The following is an 18,374-nucleotide window of genomic DNA, read 5'->3' as shown; positions in this document are numbered from 1 at the left end:
ACTGAGAAGGGTATCTCTCTTGCTTCGCCACTGGGAAGAACCACTGGGAAGCTTTGTATGCTGCAGCTGCTGTATATGAAATGCTCTTTCAGGGAGTAAAGAAACCTGAGTTGGGGATATATGTCAGTGATAGTGTCTTCTCAGTATGTGGGAAGCCCTGGCTTCAACCTAGCATTGAAGGAAGGAACAAAGAATGAATGAATCTGAACTATTGGCTGGAGACTGGGTGTAGTGTGAATTCTAGTGAATTCTAATTGGTTTTAATAATAAAAACCTCGAGTAAGATATAAGGGGTAAATACTGAGAGGTGGAAAACCAGAGCAGCCAGTCACTAGTTCTTACCTCTACCAAATCCTCGGATGGAACGAGTGATGCTTCCTTCCTCCCCAGACCCAAGCCAGGTGTTCCCCAATAAAAGCAGAGCTGACGTGAGCTGGGAGGGGAACATTATTTATTTATTTGACTCTGGCTCACAACTACTTCTTTTTCTCTCCCATGCTGCTGTCATCAGCCGCCCCTTGGTGGCACCGTGCGGACATCCACCTCCAATTAGGGCAACTCAGAAATGGCTCTCTTGGCTGGGGGACCAGTTGGCTTCTGGTGTTCTTTGCTCTTTTCCTCATACATCAGAATCCTGGAAGAGACACAGGCATCAGGACACATCTCTCAAAGGAGTAAATCTTAGGTGTCCGTAAGAGTTCAGAGGGGGGGAGAATAAGAACAGGGAAGCAGTGCTGGGGACAGTGGGGACCAGAGCTGCGGACAGGGTGGGGACAGTGGGGACCAGAGCTGCGGACAGGGTGGGGACAGTGGGGACCAGAGCTGCGGACACGGTGGGGGCTGTGGGGACCAGAGCTGTGGACAGGGTGGGGACAGTGGGGACCAGAGCTGCGGACAGGGTGGGGACAGTGAAGGATCTTGGGAGAGTCCATCTGTGAAGGAAGGGTGGTTGTTGGGACAAGGTTAGGGCTGGGGATGGAGAAGACAGGGAGTTCAGGAAGGTGGGAACTGCACGCTCACACTCTCAGGATGGCGGATCTCTTGCCCAGCATCATTGAGAGGAAGTCGGAGTAGCTGAAGGTCTCCTCGGAGCCGCTGGACACCTCTCTAATTAATTTCTTTAGCTCTAGGTGGGTCTTGGGAACTCCGAGTTTCTCCAGCATTCGCTTCAAGGACATAATATCTGAAGGTGGAAGATCAGGTGGGAGAGGAGGGTCCCGTCTCTCTGCCATCTCGTCCCTCCACGCACCCATCCCTGACCCTTGTATTGTTGATTGTGGCTGGGCCTTTGACTGTCCACAGGGGACACGGCTAACAGAAGAGACCTCTGTTTGCCTAGGTCCACACACTCCCCCCACGCCCCCTTTTCCTCACCAATATCTCCATTTCCATTCAGATCAAACTCCATGTACTTCTCTAGGTTAAAAAAAAAGTGGTTGCTGGTTATGGGGGTTTAAGGAAGAGGCAGTTAACCAGTGCTAGGGTAGTGTAGAAGATGTGGGAGGAGGAGGAGGGGCAGGCAGAGGAAGTGGGGATTGCGAGGCCCTGTGAAGGTGGAGGGAACCTATAGGTGTGTAAGATGGATGAGCAGGGAAAAGGACCACAAGTGGGTCCCTCTTCCACCACAAAAAGCAACTGATCCTGCTGGCCTTGTTGAGGTCCTGTGAACCACCATGCCCCCCAACACCCCAACTTCCCTCTCCACCCACACGTCTCCTCACTCTTGAAGGCTTCCAGTTTAGAGGGCAGGTCCTCATCACTGCTGTATTTGGGATTGTCCAGGAATTGCTGTTGGCAGATCAGAGCCAGGGTCATCCCTCTCGGCCCCCGGGGAGCCTCCAGACTCTACCCTCTTCCTTATTTCTCTTACCTTGTTGATCTCATCCAGCCCCTCCTCCTGCTGGGCCTTCAGCAGTCCAAAAGCTTTTCCTCCTGAGGGGTACAGAGGTTAATCAGCCCCCCTCCCTTTCCTGCCTCCCATGCCCGAGGGTTACCCAAGTTCTGCCCTCTGAGATCCTTCAGCAGCCTTCCTGGCTCCGCAGCCCAGGCCTGACCCATCCCGGCTCCTGATGCTATGTGGTCCACCCTACCCTGCAAATCCCTGCTTTGGCTCATAGCTCAGCAGGTGCTGGTGGCCTTAGGTGGGAGAAGACTAGCCTGCCGGTCTCTCTGTCTCTCCACTAGTCTTCTCTCTCCTACTTCCCCTTTCTACTCATTCCCTTCTCTGCTAACTCCCAGGCATCACTTCCCCTCACTTTTGCTGACACTAGACCTCGTAAAAAAAGGAAGGCAGAGAGGGTTTAAAATAACACGCTGATAAATTCCTTTTTTTGGCAGGGTCTCACATGTCCAGGTGCCTGAGTTCAAGTGGCCGTCCTGCCTCGGCCTCCTAAATGGCTGGACCTGCAGCCCTGCCCCACACCTTGCTCCACACAGTTCCTCCATGGGGCAAAGACTGGCCAGCTCCTGGAGGGATCTGAGAGGACCAAGGATGGTACCCCAGGCCTGAAATCCCAGCACCTGAGAGGTAGAGGCTGGAGGATCCTGGGAGTTGGAGACCAGCCAGGCCTACACAGTAGGAACCTGTCTTAAATGAAAACCAGAGCCAAAGAAGAGAGAAACAGTGGCTCTTCCAGCTACCGGGGAGTGGGATGGGGTGGGGTTTACTTGAAATTTCCTCAGGCTTCATGATGCAGGTTAAGACACACAGCTGAGGAGAGATGGCTGGCTCTCTCCCATGTGCAGGAGAGAAGCTGAAGGCTTCAGTCTGACCCAGGAGTGGGGTGAGCTGAAGCCAGGGCCTGGAAAAAGAAAGATGCGTCTCTCTCAGGCTCCAGAAGAACACTGGGACGGGATGCGTGGAAACGTGCTCCGGAAGGACTTCGGTTTGTCCGCTTCATGATCGGCAGCACTGCCCTCCTGCCTCACCTACTTTGAAATTCTTAGTAGAGAATACAAAGTCATAGGAGAGTTTAGGGAGACGCTCTGGAAGGGCGGAAAGTGAGGCTGAGAGGACAGCAGACCAAGCAGGTTCCACCCTGCCACCACAGCCGAGCACTTCTCACCCTGCCAAAGCTGAGAACATCCCACCCGGCCATGGCGAACATGTCCCACCCTGCCACGGCCACAGCCACGTCCCACCCACCCCCCACGGCCACGGTCACGTCCCACCCCGCCACGGCCACAGCCATGTCCCACCCCGCCACAGCCTAGCACTTTCTCACGTTGCCAGGCTGAGCATGTTCCCACCCCATCACGGCTCAGCACATCCCCGCCCTGCCACAGCCGAGCACGTCCCCACCCCGCCGTGGCCGAGCAGCATCTAACCCTCACGGAAATGCCCTCCCCAGGAATAGCTTTTCTCATTCAGCCATTGGGTCACTAGGGAAGGCTGGGGCTTTGCCTCTACTCACTCTGACTCCTTGGCTCTTACTCTCTCCTCCCCAGGCTGTCTCCCCTTCCACTGCAGGCAGAATCCACTCTGCTTCTCCTTGACCAGGTGGTGGGGGATAGTGGCCTCTCCCCCTGCAGAGAGCAATGCACACCTGCCATCCAGCACGCTCAGCTCAGTGTCTGACGGGGACACTTCTCTAGCTGTGTTCATGCAACAGTGCTAGGCCTGGTGAACCAGCAAACGAGAAGTCTGTTCCTGAGGTCTACAGAGCTCCCTGTAGAGGGTAGATCCGACCGTCACAGTCAGGGGAGATGCCTCTGAGAAGCCGACTCTCAGGGATGCAAGAGATACGTGGATAAGAAATACGCTGTTTTTCTTTTGATTAGTTGGTGTGTCTGTGTGCAGACATACGTGCCTCAGGATGTGTATGGAGGTCAGTGTGCAGGAGTTGATCCAACCAGTACCCTGTTAGCACCTCATGGGAAGGTTCTTCCCACACCAATGAGTTCCCCAGTTCCTGGTGGAAACTGATCAGATGTCCTGCAGTGTAATTCATGTCCAACACTGCCTGCCAGGCCTCCACGTGAAGGCACTCTATCCAACAAGACCGCTCCAGGTTAAGATGTGGGCCTTGAGACCAGGCCTCCTGTATTTCTGGACAGCCAGCTATATAAATCAAGAGCACTATAAGCCCCTCTTCCGCTTTGGTCACTGGCCAGGCCGGCTCCCAGGGCTCAGGTTGAGAACCTTGGCCACATATTCTGGTTCCTTATAGAGTACCCAACAGTGACCCAGAGGGAACAGACAGAGAGACAAGGTCCTGGGGAGATGGTCTGGAGCTTCTGTGCCCTGGGGCACCACTCTCCCTGACAGCTCTCTGACCCCAATCTTTTGGGGTGTTAAGGACACGTCATCATGCCGGGATGAGCCATTAAATCATTAGCTATTGGCTAAGGACCAGTAGAGTTTAAGGTTATATAGCCCCTTACCCATCCCTGCCCTTGGCAACAAGACTTCTCCCTTTAGGGACTTTCCAGAAGTTACCCTATTAACATAAGCCCAGTTGAAAGAGTCTTATTATAAAACACAGAAGATGCCCTTTTAAACCTTTGTCACTTAGGAGATAGCAGGGGTATTGGAGGTTGCATATCTTAGTATAATATGGGGAAGAACACGAGGAGCAGCAAACTCAGGCCTTGAAGCAAGAGCAGTCTGCCTGGCTGGAGCATGTGCGCCTTCGCCCAGAGGTCAGGTGCAGATGGAGCTGGGCTAAAGCTTGGGGGCGGGGCCTGTAACCAAAGATTAAAGGGATTTTTAAAAAGCTAGCCTAGGTGCAGGACTGTATTTCCCAGCACCGAGGAGGCTGAGTCAGGAGTGCCTAAGGTTTGAGGGAAGCAGCCTTAAAAGAGTTCTAGGTCAGCCTGGGACTTGCTCTGGAAACGAAAGCAAGGGCAAGAGAAATGGCTCAGAGAGTTACAGTGCTGCCAAGCTCCAAGACCTGAGTGGGAAGCCTACAACCTGCCTGGCGGAAGGAAGGAAGAAACCTCCACAAATTAACCTCTGACTCCTCCAGGCATGCACTCTCTCTCACACACAATAAATAAAACGAAGAAAAAACCCCAAAACAGAATGAACCAGAAAAGATGGAACCGGGCGGTGGTGGCGCACGCCTTTAATCCCAGCACTCGGGAGGCAGAGGCAGGGGGATCTCTGTGAGTTCGAGACCAGCCTGGTCTACAAGAGCTAGTTCCAGGACAGGCTCCAAAACCACAGAGAAACCCTGCCTCGAAAAACCAAAAAAAAAAAAAAAAAAAAGAAAGTGCAAGGTATGTGCGTGCGTGCGGCGTGTGTGTGAATGTGTGTGCATGTGCGCTCGTGTGTGCGCGCGCGTGTGTGAATGTGCGTGTGTGTGTGTGCGCGCGTGTGTGTGCACGCGCACGTGTGTGAATGTGCGTGCGTATGTGTGTGTGTGTGTAGGTCCCTGAGGATCTTCCACTGGCCTTCATTCTCTCTCCAGCCCTGCTCTTTGCTTGGGAGGCTGCCCGGTGCCGGCCACAGGGAGACAGTAGGACGGAGGACACTGTGCGTCTGTCCCCGTGGCTTCATTCCCACCAGGTCACAGTGGCCCAAACCTCCTCTTTAGGCACCTGCTCCGCCGAGGTTTCTCCACAGTCTTTGTAGCCCTTGGGTGAATCTCAGGTGACCCGTGATGGGAAAGCCATACAGCCTTTTCTCCTTCCATCCTCTTGAGACAGGGCTCACTGCTCAAGCTGCCTGGAAGCCGACCTTGAGCAACCAATCCTCCCGCCTCAGCCCCCAAGTGCTGAGACTTGGAGCCAGTTCTCCCATGTCTGACGCTGAAGATCAGTTTTAATAAAGACACACAGGACAGAGCACCGCTGCTCAGTTTGACAAATACATTTTTTAACTGTGTGTGTGTGTGGGGGGGCTTTGTGTAGCACTTCTGTTCTGGAGGCTGAGTGAACAGAACCCCGAAGCAGGAGCTACATGAGGGTGTGAGCTGCCATGGACCACACAAGTCCTTCGGAAGAGCAGCCAGTGCTCTTATGACTGAGCTATCTCTCTAACCCCAAGAACTCATTTTTTTTTTGATTTTTCGAGACAGGGTTTCTCTGTAGCTTTTGGTTCCTGTCCTGGAACTAGCTCTTGTAGACTAGGCTGGCCTCGAACTCACAGAGATCCGCCTGCCTCTGCCTCCCGAGTGCTGGGATTAAAGGCGTGCGCCACCACCGCCCGGCAAGAACTCATTTTTTAATTCAAGAGGTTGCTGGAAATCATTTTTTAATTCAAGAGGTTGCTGGAAATTTGAGGCTTACCTGGTCTGCATACTAAAGTTTCCAGTGTCCTGGGCTGCAGAGTGAGATTATCTTAATTAAAATATTAAATTGACAACTGGGCCGTGGTGGCGGCAGCACACAACTCTAATCTCAACTGTCAGGAATCAGAGGCAGGAGCTCTGTGCTCTCTGTGAGGTGGAGGCCAGCTTGGTCTATATGCCAACTAAGAACTACATGATTAGGACTGTGTCTCAAATAAATAAATAGATACTAATAAAGTCCTTAGAAAGTCTCAGAGATAGAGAAAATTGTTCTTGGACACACACACACATCATGGTTTATTCTAGATGAGCTGCCCTGCATAGTTGTTGATTTTTGTTTTTATTTGTTTGTTTTGGTTTTTAAAGACAGGGTTTCTCTGTGTAGCTTTGGAGCCTGGCCTGGAATTAGCTCTGTAGCTCAGGCTGGCCTCAAACTCACAGAGATCAGCCTGCCTCTGCCTCCCAAGTGCTAGGATTAAAGGCGTGTGCCACCGCCGCCCTGCTGCCCTGGATAGTTTTATGTCAACTTGACACAAGCAAAAATCATCTGAGAGAAGGGAACCTGAACTTAGAAAATGCCTGCAGAAGATCAATCTGTAGGCAGGCAAGCCTCTGGGGCTTTTTCTTAACAATAATTGATAGGGGCTCGTGGTCCCGGGTTCTATAAGAAAGCAGGCTGAACAAGTCATGGGGAGCAAGCCAGTAAGCAGCTCCCCTCCAAGGCCTCTGCCTCAGTTCTTGCCTCCAGGATCCCACCCTGTATGAATTCCTGTCTTAACTTCCCTGAATCATGAACAGTGATGTGGAGGTGTAAGCCAGATTAGTCTTCCTCCCCAAGTTTCCCTTGGTCATGGTGTTTCATGACAGCAGTAGTAACCCTGATAAGACATGGACTAACGAACAAAACATTCAGGCAATGTCTCCAGAGTCCACAGCCATGGCAAAGGGTCAGAAGCCTTGGGTGGCAGAAAGAGAAGGGGGGAGCAGAGCCCCCCTACGTTTAGGCTCAGTTATCTCCTGGGTCACCCCAGCCCTCAAGGGAGGAAAGAGAACTATGTAAATCAAGTAACTAGCCTGGGGGAGTCTGGAAGTTCATGGCTGTGGTTCTGTGCACACAAGTAGTCAATGCAGGGTGCAGTTCAGAATGGCTTGACCCGTAAACCGTCATTCCTGAGTCATGAACGGCTGCCGTGTCTGAGTGAGTGCTGCGGAGACACGGTCTGAGGGCTGGGTGGACAGTTTAACACTTAGGAAACCTGCTGCTTTTCCAAAGGACCCAGGTTCGATTCCCAGAGGCCACATGGCAACTCACAACCCCCTGTAACTCCAGTCCCAGGGCATCCTGTGCCCTCTTCTGGTCTCTGTGGGCATCTGGCACACGCGTGGTAGCCTGACATATGTTCAGACAAAACACGCTTACACATAAAAATAAAACTTAAGGGAAATGATAGAAAACGCAACTTTCATCTCAAGTCAAAGGGCCATTGTACCTCCCCTCCCTTCCCAAACATAGGCTTGTGGCAAAGAAGACAGTATTCTCCACACTGACTCTGGGCTGGGAACGAAGAGAACAGGGATTTGAGGCTCTGTGGAGAATAGCCTAAGTGCCTCCAGCCCAGGCTCTGCAGCCACCAGGGGGCAGCACACACCTGCTCTCGGCACCTGGGTCCCCCATAGCAGGGAGGTTGCTCCACAGCTCCCGGGAGGCCAGATGACCGTCCAGCGACTCCTTCCCAGACTGGGTGACCTGTGTGGTTATCCAGGTGGCCGAGCAGTTCGGGAGAGAGCACTGAGAGAGCTCCAAGTCACTTTTTCTTCTTTGGTTTTTCAAGAGTTTCTCTGTGTAGCCCCGGCTGTCCAGGAAGTTGCTCTGTAGATGAGTCTGGTCTCAGATTTAAGAGATCCGCCTGCCTCTGCCTCCTGATTGCTGGGATGAGAGGTGTGCGCTACCACTGCCTGGCAACATGAAAATAAAGAGAGCAAGAGAGTGGATGGCGAGGCTGGGCCCATGTTTGCACGGCACACTTCACGGCCTCTCCTCCCAGTGCCATGCCTGGGGATCCTGGCACTGTGGGACCTCAGTTATAGGTAACAAGATGTCTGCCGTTGTGCCTGTGAACACATATGGGCACTTTGTAGATTCCCAATAAATGTGGTTAAACCATCAATAAAATGACAAATGATTGGATTTCCCGGTGGGTAAGTCTGTGTAGTGGTCACAGAAAAGCAGACCTGCGGGGATGTCCCTTTCCAGGAAATGCGAAAACAAATGAGCCAAACATATCCATTAACAGCAGCTAGTCCTCTGTCTCCACGGCTGGAGAATGGGCCCCTTGTACACGTGACACCATGGCTGGAGAATGGGCCCCTTGTACACGTGACACCATGGCTGGAGAATGACCCCCTTGTACACGGGACTCTGCCTCTGTCTCCACGGCTGGGAGAATGGGCCAGTTGTACACATGAAGCTTCCAGACACAGTCCGCAGTAACCTTGCACCTACCACCACCAAGTAGCTTGCTCCCCTAACCTCTCCCGCCCCATTTATAGAAATCCTAGGACAGCCCAGAGGGAAAAAGCCAGACTGAGCAGGCACGGAGACAGCGGGCCTGGGCACGGCTGAGCAAAGGGGGCGAGGAGGAGGGCTAACTGTTCTGGGTGAACTGGTCTTGAACCTCAGAAGGTGAGAGACCCACATCCTGGTCTCACCTACCCCCTCTTGTAAAATCTGATGGGAGGACATCCTGTCCTGGTACACCACCTGACCACTAGCTGCCTCCAGAGAGCCCCGGCATCTCCACCAGTGCCATCTCCCTCCGCGGCAGGACATGGCATACGATGCCGAGAGCCCCTAGCCGTGCGGGTCCTTGGCATTGTGCTAGGCTTCGCTGTGGGTAGCAGGCCATTCTTCCCCTATTAGAGGGCTCTGTGAGGTCCGCCTCGCCTTGCCGGCTGGAGACATGACCAAGGCGCTGTTGCTGATCTGCATCGTGGTTTATCCAGGTGACTGGGAGTTTTCTCGGGACCCAGGGGTGGGGGAGGAAAGGAAGATGCCAGACTTGAGTGCTCCAGAGGGTGCCTGGAGGGGGGCAAACACCGTGCCCTGGGGAATGCAGAAAGCACTTTAGAAAGCTGTTGCCCGTGGCTCTTTCAGAAGACAGTCCTGCTAGGTGGCCCCCACCTGAAAGGGTCATTTCTGTCATCCATCCCGGAGCCCCTTTTCTGCTCAGCCTCCTTTCTAAGAAGGTAAACCTGAAAGGCCCCAGGAAAAAGGGGTGGGATAGCATTCTGAGTTTGGCTCTTGGTGTTATTTTCCTTGTTTGTTTCCTGAGACAGGGTCTCAGGAGCCTAGGCTGATCTCAGATATCTAGTGAAGGAGGACCGTGAACTGGTTCTCTCATGTCCACTGACTAGAGTGGTGCACCACTATGCTTGGCTGGGGTCAAAGCCAGGGCTTCGTGCATGCTGCCAAAAGAGTACATACCTAGCTCCGGCCGTGTAACCCAGCCTGGCCCTGGCCTTCCAGTCCTCATCTCTTAGCCTCCTGAGTGCTGGGATTAGAGGCTCATACTAACACACTCAGCTGACTTTCTTTCTTTGATGGTTTTATTTTATTTTTATTTTTAATTTTTTAAAATCTTTTTATTTATTTATTTAGACAGGGTTTCTCTGAGTAACTTTGGAGCCTGTCCTGGAACTCACTCCATAGACCAGGCTGGCCTTGAACTCACAGATTCGCCTGGCTCTGCCTCCCAAGTGCTGGGATTAAAGGCATGCGCCACCACCACCGCCTGGCTGTGGTTTTAATTTTTTAAAGTACATGAACTTATTTTGGAGGTGGAACACGTACTTGCCAAGGCTCACACAGATCAAAGAATAACCTGCAAGAGTCTGTTCTTTCCTTCTGCTACGTGGGTCCCGGGACTCGAACTCAGGTCATCAGGGTCTGTGGCAGGGCCTTTACCAGCTGAGCCATCTAGCAGTCCTGTGTTCGTCCTTGAGGACTTACCTTGATGTGTGCAGTTGATTAGATTATTAAGTTTATTAGATAGGGCACAAATATACAATTATCTCGCAAGTGTTGGGATTATAGTTATAAATCCCCACACCTAGTTACTATAATTTGAGAGGAGGGTGTTGAGACAGGGTCTCTCTATGTAGTCCTGGCTGGCCTGGAACTGTCTATGTAGACCAGATGGGCCTCAGCTCACAAAGATTCTCTTACCTCTGCCTCCCGAGAGCTGGGACTGAAGGTGTCTGACACCTTAACACAGATACACATGCAGACAAAATACTAATGCACATAACATAAAAATAAACAAAATTTTAAAAGTTGGGCTGAGGCTGGGGATCAGCGGTAGAGTGCCCACTGTGCACAAAGCCCTGGGTTTGATCCCAGGCACGGCACAAACTGGCACTCGGATGAGCCAGAAATTCAAGGGCATCCTCAGCTAAGCGAGTTCAAGGCCAGCCTAGTCTATAAGAGCGAGTATCAGGATAGACATCAAAGCTACAGAGAAATGCTGTCTCGAAACAAAACAAAACTAGCCAGGCGGTGGTGGCGCATGCCTTTAATCCCAGCACTCGGGAGGCAGAGACAGGCGGATCTCTGTGAGTTCGAGGCCAGCCTGGTCTACAAGAGCTAGTTCCAGGAACAGGAACCAAAAGCTACAGAGAAACCTTGTCTCGAAAAATCCAAAAAACAAAACAAAAAATAACAACAAAAAAGCCAACAAAACTAAGTTTATGTGCATTGGTGTTTTGCCTGCATCTGTGTTTGTGTATCAAGTGTACAGAAAACAAAAATCAAAACAAAACCCCCAGCAAACATAAAGCAAAACCAACTCCCACCCCAATAATGATATCAGAGAGATCCCACAATGGCGTTCCTTAACTAGGCAGCTACATCCATCCATGAGCTTCAAGTATACCGCGAGGATCAAGTTGAGCAGAATGGTTTCTAGAGACGGTGGGCTGGATATGGGTGGAGTTGGTGTGTGAAAGGCTTTGAAAACTAAGAAATTAAATTAGTGAAGAAAGAGGAAAGGGTTTGCTGAGACACCCCAGGGTGCTTCTTCTGACACACCCCACGAGAAAAGCTGGGGTGTCCTCCAAATGCCTTTCTCTTTGGAGTAACTGGGTAGTGTTCTCTGGATATTTGCTTTCTTCCCAGGATCCTGTGCTCTCTGGGTGTCTCAGCCCCCAGAGATTCGTGTCCAGGAGGGCACCACCACTCTCCTGCCCTGCTCTTTCAATGCCAGCCGAGGGACACTGGCCATTGGCTCCGTCACATGGTACCGAGACAAAGTGGCCCCAGGCACGCAGGTGAGCAACATGACCCCAGAGTTCAGGGGTCGTGTGGCCTCTTTTGCTGCTGTTCCTAGATTCATCAGGGACCACAAGGCAGAGCTGATCATACAGGACGTTCAAAGCCGTGACTCCGGGATCTATGTGTGCAGGGTGGAGGTGCTAGGCCTGGGCATCGGAACAGGAAATGGGACCCGGCTGCTGGTGGGGAAAGGTGAGGTGGTGAGAGACCCCAAGATGCAATGTTCCTGGGAGTTAAGGGACTCCCCAGCCCTGAGTTCCCGAGCTCCTTCTGACGCAGGGACTCCTCAGCAAGCTTCCAGCTCAGAGCAAGCAGTCCACACAGGTCTCCTCCTTCGGGCTGGATTCTACGCCTTCAGTTTTCTCTCTGTGGCCATGGGTAGTACCCTCTATTATCAGGGCAAATGTGAGTTGCTGAGCGGAGGGGGGGGCAATGGTGGCAGAAATGGGGGGAGAGAGCTTCTGGTGCTAGCTCTGAGCAGCAACTCCCCACCCCTTGCTGTTTCTCCCAGGCCCCTGTCACGTGGGAACACACGGCGCCCCTCCCACAGCCTGTGAGGAGTGAGTGTATCTCAGTGACCCAGCACTATCAAGACCAGCAATAAATCTGCTCCTCCCTCCTCCTTAGGACTCTCTTGAATTTTCTTCCTTCTCCAGACACCCCATGCTTCTCTCCACCCCCACCCCAGCTGTCCCTTCTTCCAGGATTGACTCTGCCTTTAACGCTTAGAGCCGTTCCCAGCCACACCTGCCTGTCCTGGGCGCTGAGGCTTTGGCCGCAGCAGCTGAGAATGAAGATTATCAGAGCCAATTTGACCCCTTGTCAATTGTACCTTGGGGACCACTAAGGTTTCCTGGCTTTTGGAGGAGCTGGGGTTCCTAACCGCCTTGCCTCACTCAGTGACAACTGACCCCACCAGGGGGAAGGGTTAGTCATGGTCTGGAGACTTAGGGAGAAGCCTGACACAGAAGTGGGGAAGCAGTTTTTACTAGGTGACCCCAGGGCATCTTTGACCACCCGCCCAGGTCGAGGAGGGCATTTGGGGGTGCTCAGGTGGGCTTGTTCTTGGCGATGCAGGCATAGTCAGTGCTGAGGTCGTCCCTCATGCCTTCGCCGTCCTCTCTGTCTGTGACATCATTGCTGGACACTGGCAGCTTCTGCAGAGACGCATAGTGGGGCTCCTGCTCCAGGGTCTGCGCCTGGTGGAGTAGCGGAGGGATGAGGGCTCAGGGTGCCACGCTCAGTCCTCCCACCTTTCTCTCTGATGCCTCAGTCTCCTTTTTCCTTCTTTTCTGAAACTTCCCTTGTCCACCCAAGTGTTCATTCTTTACTTTCACCGATGTTTCTCTTTGACTCTCAGCCAGTCTATCTTGGGCTTTTTCTCTCTTGCTTTTCCTCCTTCCATCTATCTATCTATCTATCTATCTATCTATCTATCTATCTATCTATCATCTATCTATCATCTATCTATCTATCTATCTATCTATCTATCTATCTATCTATCTATCTATCTATCTATCTATAGTATATTTGTGTCGACCTCTGCTTGTGTAGGTACTTGTGTAGGCCAGAAGGCTCGGACATCTTTCTAATAGTTTCTAATTATTATTGTTATTATTATTTTCTTATTAAGACCAAGCCACTCACTAGAACTGAAATTTGCTTTCCCACTAGGCTGGGTGGCCTGAGAGCCCCTAGGACCTGCCTGTCTGCACCCCACAGTGCTGGGGCTCCAGGCCCAGGTCACCACGGCAGGCTGCAGCAAGGTTTTCATAGAACCCCTTCCTTTTCTGAGACTGGGTCTCCCTCATGTAGCTCAGGGTAGCTGGGGACAAGCTTTCCTGCGTCTCCCTGGGATTTCGGGTGTGCACCACTGCTCTCATTTTATGCTGTGCTGGGAATCAAACCCAGGGTTCTGTACACGCTACACGGATGCCATTAACTAAGCCACACAGCTGGCTGCTTTCCCCTCCTCTCTCTTCTCTTTTGTTGTTGTTGTTTTGAGACCGGGTCTCTCTGTGTAGTCCCGACTGTCCTGGACCCTTTCTGTCTCTCTCTCGTCTCCTCTCTCCTTTCCTGGCTGTCATTCTGGAGTTGCTTTGTCCTCTGCCCTACTCTTATTGCCTCATTTCTCTCTGTGCCTCTCTCATTTTCTCTCCCCCCACTTCCTCTTCCCTTTTCTCTTGGCTCCCACCCCTACATCCCGCCTCATTCCCTACTTGGGTCTCCCCTCATCTCCCCTCAACCCCCAGACTCACCTTATTCCTTTCCAGTCTCTTCACTGGAAGAAAAAAAAGGAGGGGATTCAGAAAGACCCTCCCGGCTCTCCCACTCCAGAGCGGCACCCCAAAGTGGCTCATCCACCCTAGGACAGAGCCTCACACTGAATGGCACCCCACCCCAGCTCTCCTCGACCCCACCCCAGCTCTCCTCGACCCCACCCCAGCTCTCCTCCACCCCACCCCAGCTCTCCTTGACCCCAGCACAGCTCTCCTGGACCCCACCCCAGCTCTCCTCCACCCCACCCCAGCTCTCCTCCACCCCACCCCAGCTCTCCTCCACCCCACCCCAGCTCTCCTCTACCCCAGCACAGCCTCCCACAACACACTGCCACCTCACTCCCCACTTGCCAGCTGCCCCGGGAACCACAGTCAAAGCCCAGCCCTTTGGGCACTGTTCTCATCTTTCCTAACGGAGCCTGGCAGGCCCCATGGGACTTCTGCCTTCACAGGAGGAGGGATGTGTGGGGCAAGCTGTGGGTGGCATGGGAGGTGGTGGTGGGAGGTGGCGGTAGGGCTCACCTCTCTGATGGATCCGGCGCAGGCAGACAGACAGAATGATGACAGGCACGAGAAGGAGCCCTCCCAGCACCAAGCCCCCATACTCCTTGAGATCTGTAGGATGAAGAAGTGTGTGTGGAGGAGTCTTCTTCCATTGGCTTCCCAAGCCTGGTTAAATGTATATTTCAGTTTCTCTTTTTTCCCTTTTTTTCTTTCATCTTTTCTTCCTCTTCCTTCCACTTTCTATTTTTTGACAATTTCATATATATACAAAGTCTCTTGATCATATCTGACTCCAGCTCCCTCCTCCCTCTCCCCCTACCCTCCCAACGGGTGCGTCCCCCACCTTTCTGTCTCTTCTTTCCTGTTGACAGAGTCTCTGGAGGCCTCAAGTTCGCTGATCCTCCTGCCTCCCCCTAGGGGAACTAGGCTGCCTAGTGTGTGTCATGCCTGTTTTCTGTGGTTCTGGAGTCAAAGCCAGGGCTCTACCACCCTGTGGCCATCTTAGGTGCGGGAAAATATTCTCTAGGAGATTTTGTTTTGTTTTGTTTTCAAGACAGGGTTTCTCTGTGTAGCTTTGACTGTCCTGGAATTCACTCTGTAAAACAGTCTGTCCTTGAACTCACAGAGATCCGCCGCCTGTCTCTGCCTCCTGAGTGCTGGGGTTAAAGGTGTGCGCCACCGCTACACCACTTTAGGGGTCTCCTATAGTCTAAGATGCTTTCAAACGCCCCGAAGTCTCTCCGCAGAGAGTACATGAACTTGACCCCCAGTCCTGCTGCCCCACCTCTCTGGCACTGGGACTGCAGGAGACATATTTCAGGCCCAGTCTGAGCCGCTGAGGCTGTCACCCAGGGCTTCAAGCCTGCTAAGGAGCCCTCTGATCTACATCCCCAGCCCACGATGTGTTCTTTACCGAGACGTCAACTTCTCACTTCCTCTAGAGGTTCACGTACCCCAGGTTACCTCTCACCCCTCCTGACTTCATGCCCACACCCTGCTGTTTCTGGGGCTCAGGAAGCCCGACTCTCACCTGCACTAGTTGGTTCTCGGCGGGGGGGGGTGTAACCGTGAGCACCATGACCTGACTTTTCACATACACACACACACACACACACACACACACACGCAAACACACACACCCCACACTCCCATCCCTTCCCTTGTAGAACAGAGGCGTACCCTACTTACAGCATAGGAATTTTGACATAGCCAGAGACTGAGACCAGGCCTGAAGGTCAAGACTAAACTAACCCCTGTTCTGCTGGCCTTAATGGCCTGAGTGAGTCACGTGCCCCCAAGTTCCCCATCTGAGGCAAGGGGCCCCATTACGATCCTTGTCCTCGCTGGGCTGTTTCCTTTGTCTAATGTATTAAGGTGTCACTTTCCCGGCCAGGGGCCAGCCTGGTCTACACAGTGGGTTCCAGGCCAGCCTGGTCTACACAGTGGGTTCCGGGCCAGCCTGGTCTACACAGTGGGTTCCGGGCCAGCCTGGTCTACACAGTGGGTTCCGGGCCAGCCTGGTCTACACAGTGGGTTCCGGGCCAGCCTGGTCTACACAGTGGGTTCCGGGCCAGCCTGGTCTACACAATGAGACCCAGTACAGGAAGCAGACAAAAAGCCAAGGAAGGCCCAGATGTAATAAGGAGGTGCTTAACTGGCCTCAGCCCCCCATTTCCTCTGCCCCAGGGTGACAGGGATGGGGAGCTGGGGGGTGTGGGGAGAGTCTTGGAGGAGGCCAGAAGCACTGCACAATCGGGGGTGCTGACTAAGGCAGGGCAGCCAGGGTCTGGGTAGGTGCGGGACCCCGGGAAAGGGGAGAGACGGCACCCACCCCTGGAAAGCCACACTTGGCTGGTGTGAGGAAGTGACTAAGAGTGGTGTGAGGTCTTTAAGTTCCCTCGGGTACTTCACGCCCTTTAATCTGGTTCCTGTTTGAGGGCAGAAAGAGGCCCCTAACATAACCCAAGAACCAAACTCAGGGAAGACAGTTTGAAACCAAGAACCTCCTAGTTTTAAGAGAAATGCCTTGGAGTGGGGGGGAGCAGGCACAGGGGGAGGGGACTGAGGAACTGTGATGAATCAGGAACAGATTATTATCAGCGGGGTTTTGCTATGTAGCCCAGGCTGGCCTGAAACTCCCCGTCTTCCTGCCTCAGCCTACAGAGTGCATGACAGGGAACACCACCATTTTCACCAATAGAGTCTTTTAACATCTCGAAAGTGAAGACATGGGGTGGGGGAAAGGGGATGATGAATCCAAAGATAGGCTCCGAATACAGACGATTGCTTCAGGCTCAGAAAACCTCAGATCCACAGCGGCTTCCCTCTCTCTTAGCAGGCACCCCTCCCATGCAGGCTCGCCACACACTCCTAGCTCACCCAGACTCTGGCTTACACAGGTCACACCTGAGGGAAAAGAAACAAACGTCCCTACCTTGGGCATTTGTGCCCCTCCTCCAGTTCTAGTGTCTTTACCCTGCCTCAGTACCTCCCTGAATCTAGGAGAGGAAGTACGGCCAGGGGAAGGGTTACAACATCTTTCCTTTGACTCCTGGCTACCAACCACTAGGGTGGTGCCTCTCAGTCCCAGCCTTTCATTTCACCCTGTGAGTGAATGAATGAATGTCTGCCTCCTCCAGGGGCCTTCCATGATGAGTTCAAACCCAGATCCCCCTTCGACTACCTCTGCTTAGGGTTTGTGGTCTTGGCATTTGTGTGTAGATATATACACCCAGCACCTGCAGTGTCAAATGGAACTCTGGGGCATTTCTGGGTACCCATCTTATCCTGGTGCTTGGCAGCCATATGCAGTAGGATATCAGAAGATTCAGAGGCAGCCAGACCAGATCAATGCTTCTGCAGATGCAGGAAGTGGATGACAAGCTGATGCCAGCAAAGATTGGGGGACCCTGGAGCCAGCAAAGATTGGGGGACCCTGGAGCCAGCAAAGATTGGGGGATCCTGGAGCCAGCATTCTGGCATCGAGCAGAGAACCAAAGGCAATTGTGGCCCTGATAAAGGCCTCTGTGACTGAGAGGGAGGGAGTGCTGGAGGGCTGCACCCCAAGTCTTTGGACAGAGCGAAGGTAGTAGCTAAAATGGAGACAAAGGGTGAGAAATCTGGTGCCTGGGACCCCACGCATGTCTTGGTGACCAAATTCGGGAATTTTGTGGTACTTATTACCCCTAATGTTCCCCCGCAGAACAAATAGGACATAATTTAAGTGGTTTTCTTCTTTTTTATATTTCATTATTACACCTTATTTTCATTAAAATTTCAAACGCTGGGTGAAGTATTTCCCATTGGTCAAATACTATCCAAGCTTGAATGAGTTTGTCCAGAACCCACATAAAGATGGGTATGGCAGCCGGACTGAAATTCCGTATTCCCACTGTGAGACTGGAGGGGGAGGAAGGGGAATTCCTGGAAGATCACAGTGAGTGCCTGGTCTGGGGTCTGTAGAGAAGATACCACCAGACCCTGGCTCAAACAAGGCAGAGGCCAGGACTGGCACCTGATTGGCCAGGATTGTTCCTGGTGCACTCACATGCAAGAATACACACACCACACACACATCCACATATACACACTACACACACATACACACACCACACACACACATACCACACACATACACCACACACACCATACACACACATACCACACACACATACACACCCACACACACCATACACACACACCATACACATACACCACACACACCATACACACACATACGCACATACCACACACACATACACACACCACACACACCATACACAACCACACACACCATACACATACACCACACACACCATACACACACATACACACATACCACACACACATACACACCCACACACACCATACACACACACCATACACATACACCACACACACCATACACACACATACGCACATACCACACACACATACACACACCACACACACCATACACAACCACACACACCACACATAAACATCACACACACCACACACACCATACACACACATACCACACACACATAC

At 52.4% G+C, this 18,374-nt stretch overlaps 3 protein-coding genes across 8 annotated transcripts; 1 reads left to right on the top strand and 2 right to left on the bottom strand.

Annotated features, from left to right (window-relative positions):
- Positions 1-429: 429 nt before the first annotated feature.
- Positions 430-2,440, bottom strand: Aif1 (allograft inflammatory factor 1). Of its 2 annotated transcripts, XM_075979383.1 has the most exons (6): positions 2,091-2,408; positions 1,871-1,932; positions 1,722-1,788; positions 1,375-1,416; positions 1,021-1,183; positions 430-634 (listed from the first exon to the last, which is right to left on the bottom strand). In XM_075979383.1, exons 1-6 carry the CDS (start codon positions 2,113-2,115, stop codon positions 550-552), a joined length of 444 nt encoding a protein of 147 aa, XP_075835498.1. In that variant the 5' UTR covers positions 2,116-2,408; the 3' UTR covers positions 430-549. The 2 variants fall into 2 exon arrangements, with proteins under 2 accessions (XP_075835498.1, XP_075835499.1); XM_075979384.1 differs by lacking the exon at positions 1,375-1,416 and having other exon boundaries at positions 2,091-2,440.
- A 6,490-nt stretch (positions 2,441-8,930) lies between these two features.
- On the top strand, positions 8,931-13,337 carry Ncr3 (natural cytotoxicity triggering receptor 3). Of its 4 annotated transcripts, XM_075979380.1 has the most exons (4): positions 8,931-9,236; positions 11,407-11,754; positions 11,842-11,967; positions 12,074-13,337. In XM_075979380.1, the coding sequence occupies exons 1-4, from the start codon at positions 9,194-9,196 to the stop codon at positions 12,124-12,126; spliced, it is 570 nt and encodes a 189-aa protein (XP_075835495.1). In that variant the 5' UTR covers positions 8,931-9,193; the 3' UTR covers positions 12,127-13,337. The 4 variants fall into 4 exon arrangements, with proteins under 4 accessions (XP_075835495.1, XP_075835493.1, XP_075835494.1 ...); XM_075979378.1 differs by having other exon boundaries at positions 11,842-13,337; XM_075979379.1 differs by having other exon boundaries at positions 11,407-11,967.
- On the bottom strand, positions 12,534-15,627 carry Lst1 (leukocyte specific transcript 1). 2 transcript variants are annotated; one of them, XM_075979382.1, is made up of 4 exons: positions 15,534-15,627; positions 14,364-14,456; positions 13,821-13,843; positions 12,534-12,761 (listed from the first exon to the last, which is right to left on the bottom strand). In XM_075979382.1, exons 1-4 carry the CDS (start codon positions 15,550-15,552, stop codon positions 12,612-12,614), a joined length of 285 nt encoding a protein of 94 aa, XP_075835497.1. In that variant the 5' UTR covers positions 15,553-15,627; the 3' UTR covers positions 12,534-12,611. The 2 variants fall into 2 exon arrangements, with proteins under 2 accessions (XP_075835497.1, XP_075835496.1); XM_075979381.1 differs by having other exon boundaries at positions 14,364-14,510; positions 15,534-15,623.
- Between the last annotated feature and the right edge of the window lie 2,747 nt (positions 15,628-18,374).

The sequence above is a fragment of the Microtus pennsylvanicus genome, chromosome 7 (genome assembly GCF_037038515.1).
Source record: "Microtus pennsylvanicus isolate mMicPen1 chromosome 7, mMicPen1.hap1, whole genome shotgun sequence".
Classification (NCBI taxonomy): Eukaryota; Metazoa; Chordata; class Mammalia; order Rodentia; family Cricetidae; genus Microtus; species Microtus pennsylvanicus.
Note: the sequence above shows the minus strand (reverse complement) of the source record. Positions and strands in the feature narration are given on the sequence as shown.